Source organism: Pocillopora verrucosa, chromosome 7 (genome assembly GCF_036669915.1).
Source record: "Pocillopora verrucosa isolate sample1 chromosome 7, ASM3666991v2, whole genome shotgun sequence".
In the NCBI taxonomy this organism is placed as follows: domain Eukaryota; kingdom Metazoa; phylum Cnidaria; class Anthozoa; order Scleractinia; family Pocilloporidae; genus Pocillopora; species Pocillopora verrucosa.
This window is the reverse complement of record NC_089318.1, coordinates 16,688,423-16,707,477: the sequence shown is the minus strand read 5'-3', so window position 1 is coordinate 16,707,477 and position 19,055 is coordinate 16,688,423. Positions and strand designations below refer to the sequence as shown.

The window sequence follows — 19,055 nt, the reverse complement described above, 5'->3', positions numbered from 1 at the left end:
TCGCGTAACATTCCGGAAAGAAATCCGTTCGAATGGTGAGCTAATAATCATCTTGTTAATATTAGTATGGTATTTAACTGAGAGAATGACGTCCGGAACAAATGGTGCATAAAAATTCCGTCATTTCTGGTGAAAGCGAGAAAGGCAAGCAATACTTCGGGAGGGTATTACTTTTGCATTCTGTTAGTTCTCATACTCTGAGCTAATTATTTACTATAAAAATCGTTAACGCCCGTGGGTTCCTAGTTAGTTTGTAAAAACTGGCGTCATTTTTCATGTTTTTCACTCGAGCAGAAAGATGCGCGAGGCGAGCGTAAAGAACAATACGCGCGGGAAAGAAAAAACAAAAAGAACATAAAGGAAGTCACATTTTCTGTGCTTCTTCTTTTCTGTGTTACACTCGCTCACACTTAACGACGTGGACGTATCGTAAACATCGAATATGGTTTCTTTGCCAATATTTACTTCGTCAAAAAATCCTGAATTGGCTTTGCGCAAATAAAATGTTTTGAATTTCATTGAAAAAATTACACTAGAGACAAAGCTTACCAGAAGAGAATATAAGGTTAAACTCATTTCTTTATTAGCCTTTAAGGTTTTAGGACACTACACTTTCTTCTTAATGGCTTCTCGGCTTAAAATTGGGGAAGTTGGACTGCGTTTCCTGTCACTGTACCAGGATGTAACCCATGGCTTTGATGTGCTTGTTTCCATTATCTGGCGAGTGTGTTGCCTGATTTCCACACGTGTTTAAATCATCACCTGTACCAAAACCAATTCGGGAGTCACAGGAACCACAGTCATTCTGCTCGTTAGCAATGATGCCGATTCTTGCTTTGGAATGACTAGGGCTGTCTCCCACTGCATTGAATCCTTCCTTATTGCAGTTGAGCTGCAAGGAAGCCTGTGGACCAACCAGCGACTTCCAGGTGTTACGACCCAGTGAGGTGGCACGGTATTTCCCATCAGCGATCAGTGAGAACAGTGAGTTGGCGTGCCTGTTGATGACAATGAACCTGAGCTGATGATTAATCTTCATACCGAGGCAGATCTTGGAGAAGGATGTGTTCCAGTAGGTTGGTAACTTAGTCTCTTGGGAATCAAAGCCAGTCTTGCCTCCAGCAAAGTTATAGGCATCTCTGTTGCTCCAGAATTGGGAATCGTAACGGAAAGTTCTCTGAAAGACAAGAATTGCATTTTTGATTTGCCTATGTTCATTTCAATAATATCAAGAGTTTCGCAAAGGAGACAGGGAGTTAACCTGCGTGCCGGCAATCTTCATGGCCAGCGTCCATCCTCCATCCCCGCATCCAGAATTATTCATGTGACAGAAAACAGGAATCGTTTGTGAACCAAACATCAGCGGGTATACTTGGCTTCGTTGCGATCTAAAAAAAAAAAGAGGAATTAAAAACAATTGAATCAACCTATGGGTAGCCATTTGTGCCAAAATATCCATCACTAGTAACAAACTCAATTGTTAGCGCTAAAATATCAATCTCTAGTGATAAACTCAATTGTTCGTGCAAAAATATCAATCGCTAGTGATAAAACTCAATCGTTAGTGCTAGAATCGATTTGTCATCGATTTTAACTTGAACCAGTCTCCCGCTTGTTAAGCAAAGATGAATCCATCAAATCTTGCTTACTTTCTTGAAATCTGATAAGGGATAGAGAGACCAGCACGGACTCCCCATGTGGCTTTTGTAGTCGCGTCCCATAATCGCCTTCAAATTATGTTTTTACTTTCACAAGCGTGTCCTTAAGGGATGCTCCCTTTTTTTAAGAGATGATTGGATGTTTTGAAAACCTGTTTTCAGCAAGAGCTGATTGCGTATTAGACTCCAATGCTCCATCAGTATTTGTAGTATTTGTAAGTTTTTAACTGCCAGGTGGTACGTTGTGACAAAACACAATTAAGTGGTGGAGGGGGGGGAAAGGGGGGTCAGAGTCTCCCGCTTCCCCTACAACGTCTCCTGCCTCCCGTACTTTTATGCCCTTTTATCTCCCGACTCTCATCCTTCATTGTGTTGCTCCCGTCTTCAGGTTATCAAGAAGATCAAAAACCCGGGTTTAATTTTTAAACTCTGCCAAAACTTAACATTCTTGTTCATTTTCTGGCCTTTGGTGGATATTAAATGGAAATTTCAAAACTTTAATATACGAGTGTTTTTGACTAAATAATACCCAGTAATAAACAACAAACTATCGCTATCTTTATTTCTTCTCCCGCTTCCCGCCCTCATATGGCTCCCGCTTCCCGCCCCCTGTTCTCCCGCTTCCTGCCCTCTCCCGCCCCCCTGTCCCCCTCCGCAATAAACATTAGTGACCTTTTAGCTTTTGTGTATGTGCAAGAAACGATTGTCTAGAGGCAAAGCTGACCCCTGACAGAGACCATTTTATGATGTTTTCTGGGTACCCTCTTGCTTTGAGGCGTTGTTTAAATTTCAAAAGGTGCTCCTCAAATGTTTCTTTCGAAGAATTAGTTCCAGGCCATGTTATTGTTTCGCCTTTCTTGATACCATATTTTACGTCTGGTCGGTGGCACGAGGCAAAGTGCGCAAATTAAAAAAAGTCTCGGTCAGCGAGAGAAAGAGAAAACAAAACGTCATCTATACAACATTTCCATTCTCTATGCTTAGTTTCGCTTTGTTGGATTAATTTTGTTTCAGTTAACGCCATGAAAATATTAACAAATGACACTGCCATTTTCGTACTTATAACACTGCCATTTTCGTACCTATAGCAATGCCATGTGTTTCGAGGAAGTTCTCCTCATTGAATTGAAACGAATTTTCTTAAAGGATTAAGCCAAACATTTCCCTGAGGTAGTGCGTTGGGATCGGTACGTAATGGTTGTGGAACTTTTCATATGCTTCACACACTATATTCGTTCCTTCTTCTTGAGGTATAATTGTTTACAGGCTAGAAAAGTCCATTGATATTAGAATTGTTAAATCTTTCCGTTAGGATTTTTCCTTATACCCAATGTCACGCAACCAGTTTTCCATACTTGGGTTTGACCAGGTGGTTGAAGTTTTTGGCAGATCTTGTCTAATTAATATTGTCTTGTTTTCTGGACCTTGGGCTAATAAATCAAAGCTGGCGACGAGAATGGGATCTTTTTTTGGCCAAGCACAAGCGGTAAACACGAATCACGTCTGAAGTTGACGAGGGCACGGCAGGAAATGCCGAACGAAGCGTCGAACGTCAACACGAGTCAAGCCATCGGAAAAGTGACAAAGTAGGTTGTGGAAGTGGACTGGGAGTTATACACCGAACAGTTGGGTTTTTATTTTGTCCTGTATCAACAGTGAATTCCTTTGCAGATAAATTGCTACCTTATTGCGACTAGTCTTCATGATCGGCGTCCGTCCTTCATTTCCGCATCCAAATGAATCAGACGAAAGTTTTCAAGATGGAAGCTAGTGTGCAAGTTTATTATCAAGGTTTCTATGCTTAATGCAGTATCATTTTCAGAACTTTCATTATTAGTACTACTGTTATTTTCATATTCTCTCATTAAATTCCGCGCTAGCTTTGTTGTTAGTGAATAATTGACTTACACATTCCGGTTGAAAATTTCCTTATACGTCGAAGCTGAAAAAAAGGAAAGGCATATCAACAGCAATAAACCCTTTGAGAAAAAAAGATGGGATGGAGGTTTAAAATGGTCTCAAAGGGAAAATTTACGTGTGGAATAGGAAATACATAACGTTCTTGGTCACTCGTGTTTTCGTAACTTGCATCGTTAGCGGTGTCTAATGCGCCAGATAAGAATAAAAGCAGCGGAGCCGAGAATTTAAGCAGCATCCCAAACCCCTCGCGGCCTCGCCGTTTTTACTCCAGCCGCTCGACGCTTTAAATACACACCATGAGACTGCTATCTACGCAGGCAAGCATTTTCAAGTCCATCAATAAGTTAGCTTGTTTTTAGTTTGAATTCTCAATAATTTATAACGAGGCATTTATCGAAGTTTTTATCGATTTACTATATATCTATATGTCGATATAAATAATTATTATAAACGAAATTCTCGTTGCAGTGTCTAAACAGACAAAAACAGTGCAAAGACTAGCTTAAAAAATACAGCAGGAGAAATGTTACCCAAACGGCAGATATTTCCATCTCCATAGTATCCTTTTTTGCATGTACAGTTGTACGATCCCTTAGTATTATTGCACACAGCATCAGCACTGCAGTTGGTTTTTCCTGTAGCACACTCGTCGATATCTAAAAAGACTCTCCTTTAATTAGAACATCATCACTGCTATTTATTTTAAAACTGATGCAGTTTTAAAAATAAAGTGTAGACAGCAACTGGAGACCCCAGTTGGATTCGATGTCTTAAAATTCTTGCAATTTTTCTGCAGTTCTCTTGGCCGTGCAAGAGTAACTCATCCCATTTGGGTATAGATAATTGAGCAACAGAAGTTGTCCGTCTTTCAAATTCACTATTTTTATAAAGTACATTACTTTTAAAAATACAAAATTGTCCGCCACTTTGCTTGGTGATACCAATAAGAAACAACATATATTTACATTTCTCAGTATCTAATTGATTAACATTAGACTCAGAAACTATAGGCTCTGTTTTACCTTTGCAAGTCCGTCCATCCCCAGTAGATCCAGTTTTGCATTTGCAGCGATATGATCCTTTGGTATTGATACACATAGCATCAGCACTGCAATTGGATGTTCCGTCAGCACACTCGTTTACATCTGCAAAATTTGTGGCAACCAATTCAATAGGGAAATCCCCTGAATACATGACCAATTTTATCATTTTAAGGGTTGAAATTTGTGTTTTCAGTTTCCATTCCCTTGTTCGTTAAATAAAATCAGGGCTTTGGTCACGTTTACCTTCGCAAGTCCGTCCATCTCCAGAATATCCAGGTTTACATGAACAGTTATAGGAACCATTGGTATTGTTGCAAACAGCATTTTCGCTGCAGTCTTGTGTTCTTAAAGCACACTCATCGATATCTGAAAATGATCTTCCTTAATTAGAACGTCATCATTGCAGATATGAAAATAAGATGTGAAAAACAAATTGAGACCTACGTGAGATCCGACATGATAGTCCTGCAATTTTGAAGCAGCTCTCTAGGCAAGGGTTAGTTAACAGCTACATGGTTATTGTGTGAGTTTAGAAAAAAAAACGGACCTTTTAACTTTTACAGGTGCCTTTAGAAGTTGTGTATAAAACTGTAGTGAACACGAGCTTACGGCCGGTTTGACATGACAGGGATTACCTTTCTTACACCTTGGACCTTTGAATCCAGTGGTACACAAACAGCGATATCCTTTGTCAGTAAAACCGCTCTGACAAGTAGAATTGTTATCGCAAGGGTTATCAACACAAGCGCTCTGAAGAGAAAATAATATCATATATTGAAATATGAATAAAAAGGAAAACGAGCAGCATTTAAACCAACAATAATGATAATGCTAAAGATAGAAATATTGACAGTGATATTAGAATTCAAGCAACAATTGCAACGATTAAGACCGGAAAACTAGTTTTTTCTTTCACTTGAAATGAATATTTGCTAGTGATGCAACACCTACCTCAGCTGCATGATAAAAATAATCGTCTTTCTTCTCCAAGTCGTGTTCGTGTCTTCCGTGAGTAACATTATTCAATTCACATTTGTAGCGTCCATGACTACTCACTCGTTTATTAACATTAATGCTGACACAGTCAGGTTCCATATAACATATGTTGTCACAAAAACTCATTGTCAGAACTTCAACGATGCGAATGGCGTGGTTTATAAGACGTTTGCCGTCAAATGCTTTTTCAGGGGTAAACTCCAACTGTCGGCATTGGTCTGCGTCACAAAAGCCTTTAAAATTTATAAAAAAATACGAAAGAAGGTGAACACTGGTAAAAGAGATGGCCATAGGAGACGTCAAAATGATGATAACAATTAAGCATTCACTGATAGTTTCTCCGTTGGAATACATTTATTTCAATTCATCCATCCATTTGCTTCCCTTTTTATCTTCCATTTTAGTTTCTAGATGAATACCTTTCTAGATAAATTACAGGCAATTATTCGTACTGCCATCTGCAGGAAACTTGCAGATGGCAGTTAATTTCCACAAAAAATGCACATATTTAAATAAGAAGATTTTCCATTCGAAAATTCCCCAAAAATAAAAAGAAGTTTATTTTCTAAGTGAAGACGAAGTTCGCCGGTTTTAATTTGTAAAGTGGACTGAATCGTTGAAGAAATCCATGAATGAACCAGATCAATGAACAAAGAATGTTTGCAAAGGGTTTGTCATTACAGAAGATCTTTATTACAAAATCTTTATTGTCTTCTTCTTCCGAATATATTATTCCTCAAAAGCTACATATCTAGCAGGAATCGCAAATTTCTCGATATTCCCTGACGTTGAGAGTTATTTAATGGAGAAAAATTTAGCCACGACTGAGGCAAAAATCTAACTTTACGAGCGCAATAAACACAAAAACCATTCCAGCTGACACAAATAAGCGGCATAACAAAAGAAGACTAGGCAGATAATATAATTTACGAGTGTAAACTTTTCACATGTTCGAATACAAAATACAAACAAATTAATAAATTGATAAAGAAGTGATAGAGAGTTAGAAAATATTACAATATATCAACTGGGATGACGAGCTCGATAAAAAAGAATTAATTAAGAAAAAAACCACAACAAAACAGAAACGAGAAATGAGAACCATTCGTAATTAAAGTCACGTAAAGAGACTCAAACAAACTATCTGCCCAAGAATCTCTCCATCACCAATAATTTACTTGGTTAAGAAGTTTAAGAATGTGTTAATACTTGGTTAAAAAGTTTAAGAAAGTGTTAAGCTAACTCAATAAGCATTGGTAATTAGTCCCTAGGGATTTTGGATATAATAGATTGTTTTGTATCACTCCTTGTCACTTCACTTGAGGCCTTGGGCTGTGTACTGCTTGAGGCGTTCTATAACTTTTTTTACCATGTGGTTGATTATATTTCAGTGGCTAATTTTTTATCGGTAGAGTTTAGATTTGGTTTACTTTCTGTAGATGTGAAATTGTGTCAGGCCTGCGGGGCCGTGAAGGTTTTTTCTTTGCCTGCGGGGCCGTTAAAGTTACTTGCCTGCGAGACCGTGAAAGTTTTCTTTGCCTGCGGGGCCGTGAAAGTTTTTTTTTTCTTTGCCTGCGAGGCCGTGAGAGTTTTCTTTGCCTGCGGGGCTGTGAAAGTTTCCTTTGCCTGCGGGGTTGTGAAGTTTTCTTTGCCTGCGGGGCCGTGAAAGTTTTCTTTGTCTGCGTGGCCGTGAAAGTTTCTTTGCCTGCGGGGCTGTGCAGAAAGTTTTCCTTTGCCTGCGAGGCCGTTAAAGTTTTCGTCCCCTGTGGGGCCGTGTAGGAAGTTGTTGTTTGTTTTTTTTTTTCTTTTGCCTGAGAGGCCGTTTGGATTTATTTGCCTGCGGGGCCGTGGAAGTTTCGTTTGCTTAGGAGGCCGAGAAATTTTCTTTGTCTTCGTAGCCGCGAAAGTTGCTTTGTCTGCGGGGCTGTTAGAGTTTTCTTTGTCTGCGGGGATCAAAGTTTTTTCTTTGCTTGCGAGGCCGTGAAAGTTTCTTTGTCTGCACTGTCATTTAAAAATTTTTTGTTTGTGCTTCTGGGGTCGAAAGTAGTTTCGGTATTTTGCTTTTTGGGATGGAATGCTTTATGTTCACCTTCGGTTGTGGTAGTGTGATGCTGGCGCGCAAGAATAAATTTTTTCTCCTTTAGCCTTTTTTGTTTTTGTGGCTTGAATTTTACTTTGTAGCCCCTCGTTTAAGAAATTGCTTGCTGATGTAGAAAGTTCTGTTGCCGTGCTTTGCTTTGTTGGAGTGTGATGCCTGAGCATCAGTCGCCGTTCATTTGCTTGTGCAAGCTTACGTGTAGTAGCTTTGAGTTGTACGGTATGTAAAAAAAAAACAAAAAAAAAAAAAACGAAAGACTGCTCTGCCGTTGTGTGTTTTTAAAACATTTTTTGGCCTGTGAGGCTAGGAGCGTTCATTGTTATTGCTGGAAGTTTGAGGTTTTGATAATTTAATTTAATTTTTATTTAATTTAATCTAACTTAATGTAATGTAATATTTCATAACTTGTAATCTAATCGGTGTTGTTCTTTTTCGGCCTGTATTATACTGTGCTTGATCAGTTATGAGATTGAGTAATGAAAAAAAAGGAAATGAATGGATCAGTGATTTTTTATCTTGCCTTTTGAATTCTGTTATATAGGAGGAGTGTGATCTTGCTCGTGTCTTAGAGAGACTTAAGAAGTTGGAAGATTCCCAAAAGAAATCTGTTGAATCAGTGTTGGAGGATTTACAGCACCTAATACGTTCTCCGTTGTTCCAGAAGGACCAGGCAATTGATTACCTAGTGAATCTGAAGATTGTGACTAAGGAAACAAAACACGCGAAAGCTGGATTTTATTCTGCAGTGCTAACAGCAATGCAAAATAAAATGTGGGCCTAAAACATGCAATTTAAGCGCTATCTTGAAGCCCTCTTAGGAGATAAGGAGGATGAAGTGGTACTCAAGCGGATTGCTGCCGTAGATAAAGCGTTGCGAGTGCCTGGAGTTGGTGCAAATCGTTTTCATGCCAAGGGGGAGAGGCAGGGATAGATCACAAGTCCAGTGTTTTCAGTGTGGCCTATATGAGCATTATCAGAGGTTCTGTTCCTCGCGTCCACAGCCAGGTCCTCAGTCTAAGAGGCCTCGCCTTTATAATCAAGGAGTTGAGGCACCTCAAAAACAATGAATGTATTGACAGGATTAAGGCATTTTCCCAATGTTTTTTGATCAGTTTCCAGTATTTATGCCGTGTGTTTCTCGGCATTAAAGGCTCCCTTTTCATTGTGTCAATCGGTGTCTGTTGTTGTTTCAATTTTAATTCACTCTTCTAAGTTCTGGATCGGGGTAGAGTAGCTCCTGCTGGTTCATCACATATGGTGACCACCAGACGACCTGTTTTCAGGCGAATTGAGGCTGCTCCCTCCTGATCGGGAACCCCAGGTCTTCCCATAGGTGATCTCTCTTTTTGCCCTCTTTTCCTTAGATTTTGGGTGGTACTAAGCGTGAAGCTGCTGTGGATAACTTTTACGTTCTTACGGAATTTCAATTACAAACAACGGCAATTAAACCAAGAAACGAGACCCTATGGGTGGATATGACTGGGGTTCCCGTTCAGGGGGTGCGGCTGTGTGTTGGGGAAGTGTTATCTCATCTGGTAAGGTTCCGGATCTGGGGACTTTACATTCAAGGGATCCGGATTCCTTTGTGGCAGGTGGTCTTCACCGTAATTCAGCCGCCTGGGAGCTGGTACTTGAGGGTCATCCGTTGAGGAACTATTCTAGATTGGATTAGAAATAAAGTTGACATCTTAAGTTTTTCAAGACCTTTTGCGGGAGTTTTCAAGAGAGCTAAATATTCGTCTACTGTTCCACCTAAGAAGATTTTCCCGAAGCATGTAAACTGTAAAATTTTACGGAATTTATATCCAAGGAGATTCGGAATCGTGTTTTAACCGGCGCTGTTAGAGTCTGGGGGTAGTGGGTGTCGATGATCCCCCCCCCTCATCTTGTGTTGCCACTCACGGTTGAACCTACGAAGCCTCGACTTTCACGCCGGGCTGGTGAGCGCTCTGAAGCGGAACAATCGGCGTCCACAAATATGGTGTTTGTGACCGTGTGGTTTTTAGAGAAGCCTGGAACTGAGTTAACGCCTGTTGAAAACTGCCTCCGAGCGGTCCTGGAGTTAGTCCGAAGGCGCCAAAACTCGAATGTGCTGAAAGTACACAGTTTTCCCGTCATTTTGATACTAAATATGCCATGGTTTCTTCGATGTTCGCTTAGCAAGAGACAGTAGAGGAAATAGTAAAAGAAAAGGTAAGGTTTATTTGTCGTTTCTATCGTATTTTTGGCTAGGATAGTTTTTTAAGTTTCTCTACTTATCCGAGAATTTGTGCTACGAACCGAAACTTCAAAGCTTTGACAAAAGCTCTATGATTTTTGTTTTCCTAATTTTGCCTTCTTTCCTTAGTTTTTTATGAGTTAATTTCTAGGATGCCGCACACAAAGAACACGCGCTTTAACTTGGCTCAATTCATGAAAGCTCGCAAGGTTGCAAGGGAGAAAGCTGTTGATGAAAATCGCAAGCTATCGGCAGAGTAAAAAAAAGTCCAGCGAGCCCAAGAAAAGGTGAGATAAATTTGTCCAGTATTAATGTTTTGGGAAGATTTTTATTTTCAATATCAGAGAATATTGTAACAAAGGATTATAGGAAAGTGGTGGAATTCCATGTGTAGGGAGGCTTGAATTTCAATTTTGACAGGGTAAAAGCTTTTTATGTGTTTAAACTCTAAATGACACTTGAAATTAAACAATCAGTGCTTATGAAATCACTTGTATAATAATTGCTTTCAGTTGGCCACAGTCAGGGAACACTTCAAAGACATAAGAAATGAATTAGAAAATATTCCTGTGAGTATATTCTTGATTCTTTATTGTGGTTGTTTTACCAGTACCAGTAAATATGCAGCAAAAAACTGCTGGGTGCAACCTCCAACTAAGTCTGTAGGTTTGCATTGATTAGTGGTTGGATGAGGTTTAATTTTATGCCAAATTTTATTAATAATGTGAACAGAAAAATATTCAATTTTGTAAAAATAAAAAAAAATATTTTGCAAGTTCAATTTCGGTGAACTAACCACTTAACACAGAGCCAGTGCCAGAATGACAGCCATGGTCAGGCTTCTATGCCGGTACCTATGCAAGAAACCTGAGCGAGTGCCTGTGTTCATTTGGTCAGTAAAGACTGTCATAAATGACAGTGTCTCTAAATTGTAAACATCAACATATTGAATGTAAGATTTGGCTAAATATCTATTTTGCTATCATCCAACCACATCTAATTTAAATAATTGTGTTACTACCCAGTGTCTAATTTAGCAATATTTTAGTCACAGGGACAGGTATCTCAGGCACGAACAAGAAGCCCTACTGCACTTGTCAATGGAGAATCAACACTGGGACCAAGGACCGCAAGAAAAAGGAGGCATGAAACCATTGAAGCTGCTGCCAAAATTCATGGGAGCTCAAATGAACATTCCTCAGCCTGTTTCGAGGGAATGTTTGACACTCTGCAAAAGAGATGCAAGTTAGATAAGTTAACAAAATATGTGACAGAGAACAAGCAGTTGACCAATAGAATAGTTTGTAAAGAGTATAAGAAGAGTGTGTTAGAATTTGAAAAGTCAGATGACAACATTGTTCGAAGTATTGCAACATATTATGCAAGTGGTGTAATGGGGAAACGAAAGTACAAAAGTGTAAGACTGGTGCTTTCAATGAAATCAAATGAAGGCAAACCAGGGAAAAGAAAAAGTATTTCAATTTGTAAAGGCTGTAAGGTTCCAAAGCTTCTAACTTATAGTAACCTTGTAGAACAGTTAAAAACGATTGACATTGGGACTGTTCATGAAATTGACCCAGACTATCTAGAGGGCTTAGAAACTGAAAACCAAGTCAATGGTACATATAGAGACTTGAGACAATACCCACCACTTGCTGTGTCCTCTTAATAAATGTGATGGTGAAAGGCGTTTCAGAAGTTATGGAAACTTTTGAAGTTCCTTTTCTTGTTCCTTTACTCTGCTTAATAAGGAATTCTCGGACTGAGTCTCTGCTTAGCTCAGATAACTGGGCAAAATCTCGAATCAGTCTGTTCTCTCTGTTATAGTAGATTATATCTGTGTGTTTTTCTTCGTTGTGCACAACACCATAAGCGGAACGGGCCTTTTTAACCATCTGTAAAATTAAGGAAAATATTTCCGAGGACATCACCCTTTTAAACTCTACAGTCCAAGCGCTTCGGGCCTTCATTCTTGGACTGAGGCGCCTATGGAGCATCTTAAGCCACATCTTCACTTCTCCTTCCAGGAGTGCTGTCGCTGGAATTTGTGACATTTTAGCTCGTTTCAAAGAGCTTTGGCCCACACGGTTTTTTTCAAAAATTGAAGTGAGAGCTGTTTTTACTTCTTCTTCAAACAAAAAGAAATTATCGACTTCATCACGTAAAGGACGAAGAGCCACAATAGCATTCAAAATGCTATTTTCAGCCGCCATTTTGAAAACTGCTTGGTACTTTTATTCGCATTTCCGCTGTACAATCTCAAACAACAGCGGGCGACAAAGTTCCACTTCACGGCACGCGCCAGCCCGGCGTGTTTGTATTGATGCGAGGTTTCTAAACCTTTGGATGAAAGATATGCCGTTTTCCCTGGATAAACTGAGTGAAGTGGCTAGGTATGTTTACCCCGGATCGTTCATGACCAAGTGCGACGACAAGTCCGGGTATGATCACGTGATGTTGACAGAGTCCTCGCAATCATACTTTGGGTTTAGTTTTGATGGCCTGTGGTTTGTTTGTACGACTCTTCCGTTCGGATGGAAAATCTCCCCTTATGTTTATCATACCATTGGTCTGGCCGCCACAGGTTTCTTGAGAGCTCAAGGGATTCCTTGTTCTCCCTATATAGACGATCGCTTAAATGGAGAGCTTTTGCGACCGACTGGGCCTTGGTCCATATTACCAGCGGACAGATCTCTGCAGTTCAGGTTGCTGGTCTGTGTTGGTTGATCTCGGTTATACCATTGGTATCAAGAAGTCGGTTCTTGTGCCGTTCACATCCCTGGGGTATCTTGGGTCTGATCGTGGATTCCGTTCGACAATCGTTTTTGGTGCCGCGCCGTAAGATTGAGTCCTGGGCCTTAATTAGGGAGAAAATTCTTGCCTGCAAGAAAACTGTTTGGATCAAAACTTTACAACGATTTCAGGGGAAATGCATATCTTCCTCTTTGGCTGTTCCAGCCGCGAAATTGTTCATTAGAGAAATGAGTAGAGCGATCGCTTCTGGCTTGGATGATGGGCAAGTGTCTATGACCGACGCTTTGAGGGAGGAAATTTCGCATTGGCGTTACCTTGACGACTGGAAGGACACTCTTCCGTGGAGAGACGAGAAGCATGTGCGTATTGCGATTTCTACCGATGCGTCCGGTTATGGGTGGGGTTGTGCAGTTCATTCACCTTCGGATGATCAGATTTTTCGAGATTATTGGAGTCAAGAGTAACTGTGTCTCGATATTTCTACAAAGGAAATGTTAGCTTTGTTGTATGCTATTAAAGCTCTTCCTGACGGAATTAAGGATTGCCGAATTGATGCTTCTATTGACAGTATGGCAGTATTAGGTGCGTGACAGGGGTCTGGCAGTAGGAGATCCCCCCAGTTAAAGTCAGCTACAAAACGACTTTATTTTGCTCTATCTTCTCGTAATGTTCAGTTGAACTTATCCTATGTACCATCTAAGGAAAATGTGGCCGATTTTCCGTCTAGGACAATGTCACGTGAGGATTCCAAATTGTCAATGTCAGCTTTTGAGAGGGTCGATAAAGAGTTTGGTGGAGTTGAAGGTCATTCGTTTGACTTGATGTCTTTGGACTCAAATGTAATGAAGAACAAAGATGGGTTTTCCTTGCCACATTTTACTCCTTTTCCAAGCCCACACTCCAACGGTGTGAATGTCTTCAGTCAAGACTTGCGAGTTTTCCGTCCATGTCCAATCCTTATGTCTTCCCGCCATTTTCTTTGATTGGTCCACTGTTGAAGTTTCTCTTGAGTTTTAAGATCCCGTTCACTATTGTGGCTCCAGAGTTTGTTCCTCATCGCTATTGGTGTACACAGGGTGACTTGAGTGTTCTGCTATCCCCATCAAAGTCGGGTTATAGTCCAACACCTTGTCCCTTTTCTATGTGGGCGTTTCGCGTGTCTCAGTTCTAGGTGTAGAGTCGGGCTCATTGTTTGTTTCGTTTTTGTTCCCTACAGACATAGACCTAGAGTTCCGAAGTTCCGAAGTTATTCACTCCCTACGTTGCGTGCCCACGATGCTCACATCCGAACGATGAGGATTTCAATTTCTGTCAGAAATGTGGTTATATTAGACGTGCTTCAATCCAAGGACCACTAAAGAAATTGGATATTGATGAAGGCAGCATTGCCCAACGAGTACGCGAGTTGAATGAGCAACGTAGTTCGTCTCGTTATTCTAAACAGAAATCAGCTCTGGAATTGGAGTTTATAAATTTTCTGGGAAACTTGTCAGTCCCCAAGTCTTTGTCGTCAGCGCTTCCTTCGGATGTTATTGCGTTCCTTGTGTGGAAGGATGGAAAGGGAAGGACACGAGTTCATAGACAGGATTGTCACACCTGGGGAGGTAATGCAGGGCTAGTTTGTGAGTGCCCTAAACGTTTGGCATTTGGGACTATAGATTCACTGATTGGCAAGTTGCGTGCTATATTTGCAGAGAGTGGTCGAGGCGCAGAATGGCAGTCTTTGTTAGGTGTAGGTAATCCAGCTTCTTGTAGATCAGTTAAGAATTATTTGAGTAATGTGCGAGAAGAACAGCTAAAGGCTAGGGTAACTCCACGCCAGGCAGAGCCTATCTTAGTGAACGATTTGTTGGTTATCTCTGAATTCATTAGAGCCCTTTTGTTGCATTCTTCGACTTTGCGCGCAATTCAGATTTTTATGTATGCCCGCGATCAGGCTTTATTTAAGGCATTATTTTTTGCTGGTGATAGAGCAGCTGATTTGTTACAAGTAAAAGACTCTGATGTTTTACGTTTCTCGGATAATTCTGGTTTGTTGTTCAATCATGTTTGGACAAAGTCTCTCAGGTCAGGTGACGCAAATGTGTTTGCCTTTAAGCGGGGATCTAATCCTTTGATTTGTCCTGTCCGGGGTTTGGAAATGTATTTTGATGTGTGTAAGCTGTTACGTATTAACCTTGCGCCAGGTTTCCTTTTTCGCTCTATTTCAAAATCTGGCGGAGTTTGTTTCAGCCATTTGGAGTCTTCGGCGGCTCAAGCGCGATTGAGTTTTCATGTTTCCGCGCTAGTTGGGAAGTTATCTAGTAGTCATTTAACAGTTCATGAGTTTGGCAGTGGGGCGGCTGTATCTTTAGCATTGCGAAGCGTAAGTCTCAGTGAAATCATGGACCACATTGGCTGGAAATTTAATAGGACGGCGCTTCACTATATCAAACTTAAGCAAGTAGTGAATCCGGCAGGCGCGGCGGCTAAACTAGCGGATCTCCCTTTACAAGTGGGGCAGGACTAAAAACATCAGGATCATCTTGTGGGATTCTCCCAAGCTTTTTCATGAATTTATTTTATTGAAGTTTTGAACTATTATAGTATAGGTTATTGTTAATGATTAGATATAGTATGTATTAAGTAAGGATTGGAAAGAGGATTAAAGAGTTCTTTGTGTTTCTTTTCTTAGGGTGCGTGATTGTTCATTTCATATGAGTCTGGGTGTAGGCTTGGGAAGGCCAGAGCGATTCTCCATACCTTATTACCATCTCATAAATAACAATTCCTAGGGAGGAATATTACACTATGCTAACTCAATTAGCATTGGTAATTAGTCCCTATGGATTTTGGATATAATAGATTGTTTTGTATCACTCCTTGTCACTTCACTTGAGGCCTTGGGCTGTGTTCTGCGCATCGAAGCGTTTTCCCACCCACCCCACCCCCGGTCGGATTGATCCGTCTCACCATCACCCCTTCGCCTGGCTTGGGCTTTCCCTGCCAGAGCGATTCGATACCTTATTACCATCTCATGAATAACAATTCCTAGGGAGGAATATTACACTATCTTTAAACAGTTTCCTATTGTGGAGATGAATCCCAAAACTTCCTTTACACATAGACCATGCAGGTGTTAAACGATAACTATGTTTATGAAGGACTAATGTCCCTCCTCTATTCCCGCTCATACATGAGTAATTGTGAAGCTAACCTTGTGATGAGACGTAAGCAAGTGTTATGAAGCACAAAAGTAACAGAACAAAGATAAAAATCGACTTCTTCATCGCGCGGATCGTCAGGTTTCTGCGACCGACTTCTGGAACTATGTGCAAATTGATGTGAAAAACTTATTTAGATTCTTTTTGTTATGGTAAAAGCTTTCTGGTATTTTTTTTTTTTTACCAATAAGACTTGGTGTTCTTCGTTTTAATTCGATATCTTTAGCCCTTGTTCCAGCACGAAAACAATTCATTGACGAAAATAAATTAACTTTCATGAAGCCTCTCGACGAGTCATTAAATAATCAATCATACGGACGTAACGGTGGTTTTAGTCTAAAAACCAGTTTTCATATTCTTAGCAAGAAACTAAACAGAAAATATAAATACTTCTGATGCTTTACTTGGCTTTCATTAGCGGAAATAGCAGTGAGCAATTTTGCCCTTATTAGGCCCAAAATCGTCTTCCTTCCTGAAATAAACTGCTGAAAACTAGAGTACCTAGCGCAATTAACGACAAATCGTTATGAATATTTCAGAAACTTTTTTTCACTTGAAATGAATATTTGCTGATGATACAACACTAAGAGATGACCATAATGATGATGGTAATTATCGACAGTTTATCCGTCTGAATGTTTAAGTATTTTTTTGTTCCTTTTAAGACTATTTAAAACCCCTTTGGGCACTTGTCCTCTATTTCAATTTCTCAGTCGGAATTATCCGTGTTGCCACCTGCAGGAAACTCCCAGATAGCTAATAATTTCCACAGAAAATGTAAATATTTAAGTAAGAAATTGACATTTCAAAATTCCCCTAAAATAAAGAGAAGTATATTTTCTCAGTCAAAACGCAAGTTTTTAGTTTCAATTACGTAAATGAATTGATTCGTTAAAGAAATCAATGAACAAATAACTTTTGCAAAGAGTCTATACTGCAGGAGAGCTTTACTGTATGACATCCTGTTTTTCAGCGGGTTGAATTACTAACAAAGCTACATATTAACTATAACAGGTACATTTGTCGATATTCCCTGTCCGTGGTAGTAAGTTCTTTAACAAAAAGTTGACCAAAACTTAACAAAAATCTGAATTAGCAGCATAATAACTACTGCGGCAGAAACAAACAAGAAAAGGGCCTTCAAACTTAAAAAAAAAAAGGGAGAGAGAGAGAGAGAGAGAGAGAGAGAGAAAGAAAAGAAAATCTTTCACGATTGGCTCCGAAAGAAATACAAAAAAAAAAACCGCACATTCATCATCTAATCACCCATAGTATATTGGTTGAGAATTTTAAAAACGTTGAAAAAAGTGGTAAGCTATCGTTAAGCGAATTGTTATTGTGGCGATAAACTACAAAACCTCTTTTAACCGAATAACAGATAAAGGTAACTATAATTGAGAAGGACCACACCCCATCAGAGATGAATAATGCTTAAGCTCACCGTGCGATGAGACAGAAAAAGGTATCTTCATGTCGCAAATCCCTTTCTGAGACTGAAATCGTTCTGACGTTACAGCGGTTAATGTTTGAAAATCGATTTCCATTTTCTTGGCAACAAATCAAATGGAAAATATGAATGCTACTGCTGATGTTCTTGGCTTGAGTTTGTAGAAATATGCAGCAATCTATGAAATAAACTTGCTGAAAACCAGACCAACTGGCACTTTTTACGGGAGCTCTTTGAGAATGTTCTTTAGAAACTTCTATTTTTCAGGTATTATTAGCATGGCGAATATTACGGTGATCTTAAGTTTATCACGATTGAGAGCATTCAACTAGTAACCTAAAACTGGAATTGCTGCAGTAAAATTTATGCTTTAAACCATCAATTTGTTTTGTTTTGTTGTTGTTGTTGTTGTTGTTTTTTTTTTATCGCCTTACTATAACTTATAATAAAGGCTTAACAATAGCATTATCCGGTAGGATGTGATGAATGATCTCGAGGAAGTGATATCAGGTGGCCCACCTTATTACTTTTTACCGATTACACATGCCGAGTCTCTATGTCAGTAAAAAATAATTCGTTATATGGATAGCCACGGTAATTGCAAATACCGTCTCTTTATTTGAGTAAAATAAAGAAAGAAAGAGTTCCGAAACCGTATTTTTAAAAAAAAAGTGCCTGGAGATAGTCCCAAGAAAGCAAGACTAAATGTATGTCAGAGTAGCCTCAGAGTGTAATTTATGTATGTCCCTAAGTTTACATTTATATAATCCCAATTTCACTCGGCTTCAGGGCCTTATCTTGGACATTTCATTGTCTCCCTTGTCACTGCACCAATATATATTCTATGACGTCAAAAAAATTGTTGCTTCCATCATTTGCGAGCTTTTTCATGCTTTATTCGTTGTCAAACGTGTTGTAATCATACTTTAATCATCCCGTGAGGAAGCCACTTGCCTGGTGATGAAGCGGTTTCTTGTCCTGGAGGGGCTACATTTTCAGCCTAAAGCTGAAAGGCGATGATCATATGTTGGTGACGCATTCTAGTTGAGGCAGTAATGGAAATGGTAAAGACTGATTTAGATCTTCAACTATGCACACTCACTATTGCAAAAAAATTGACATTATTAAAAAACATTATACAAAATATCAGCGTATAAACTGAAGTTCCCCCTGAAAAAAGGAAAAGAAAGACTAATGTAATAGCTGATTATACTTTCATAATAAATCACCTTTCCATCCTTCTGAAATAAGATCACGAAATGGCCAAATTTGGTGGCCTGTGGAGCATGCGCACACCGATGGAGAACTCTTATCAATCTGGTTTCACGTTGAAATTTGCAATTTTCTATTTCCGTTTCTTTCTCATCAGTAGTAAACGCACGCGTATTGCTTGTAATATTCTTATTGACTTCCTCACTCCCCTCTTTATTGGCAGTTACTTGGCAGTCAGTTTTTTTCTATAGTCCCAACTACATGGTCTGCAAGTAACGACTGATTTCCTCTCCGAAATGTACGATTCCCCACATAAATGACTGGTTCCAAAACTATCCTTTGTTCTACAAGAAATAGCGATAGAATTCGTCTCTCTAAGATTATCTTAGGAAATCGCTCTGATCCATTTAGGCGAGTTTTCGAATTGAAAGGGGGACATCTGAAATTGTGGTGAGAGAGGTTTTGGCTAAGGAAAATATTTTGGAAAGAAATCCGTTGGAATGAAG

General features: G+C 39.6%; 2 protein-coding genes across 2 annotated transcripts; both read right to left on the bottom strand.

Moving 5' to 3' along the window:
- Positions 1 to 611: 611 nt before the first annotated feature.
- LOC136282311 (uncharacterized) lies at positions 612 to 5,743 on the bottom strand. Its single transcript, XM_066169824.1, has 7 exons — positions 5,573 to 5,743; positions 5,257 to 5,371; positions 4,865 to 4,987; positions 4,109 to 4,234; positions 3,567 to 3,600; positions 1,262 to 1,388; positions 612 to 1,177 (listed from the first exon to the last, which is right to left on the bottom strand). The coding sequence occupies exons 1-7, from the start codon at positions 5,741 to 5,743 to the stop codon at positions 668 to 670; spliced, it is 1,206 nt and encodes a 401-aa protein (XP_066025921.1). The 3' UTR covers positions 612 to 667.
- Positions 5,744 to 10,566: 4,823 nt separating this feature from the next.
- Positions 10,567 to 12,146, bottom strand: LOC131772977 (uncharacterized). Its single transcript, XM_066169846.1, has 2 exons — positions 11,583 to 12,146; positions 10,567 to 11,161 (listed from the first exon to the last, which is right to left on the bottom strand). The coding sequence occupies exons 1-2, from the start codon at positions 12,144 to 12,146 to the stop codon at positions 11,132 to 11,134; spliced, it is 594 nt and encodes a 197-aa protein (XP_066025943.1). The 3' UTR covers positions 10,567 to 11,131.
- Positions 12,147 to 19,055: the final 6,909 nt, after the last annotated feature.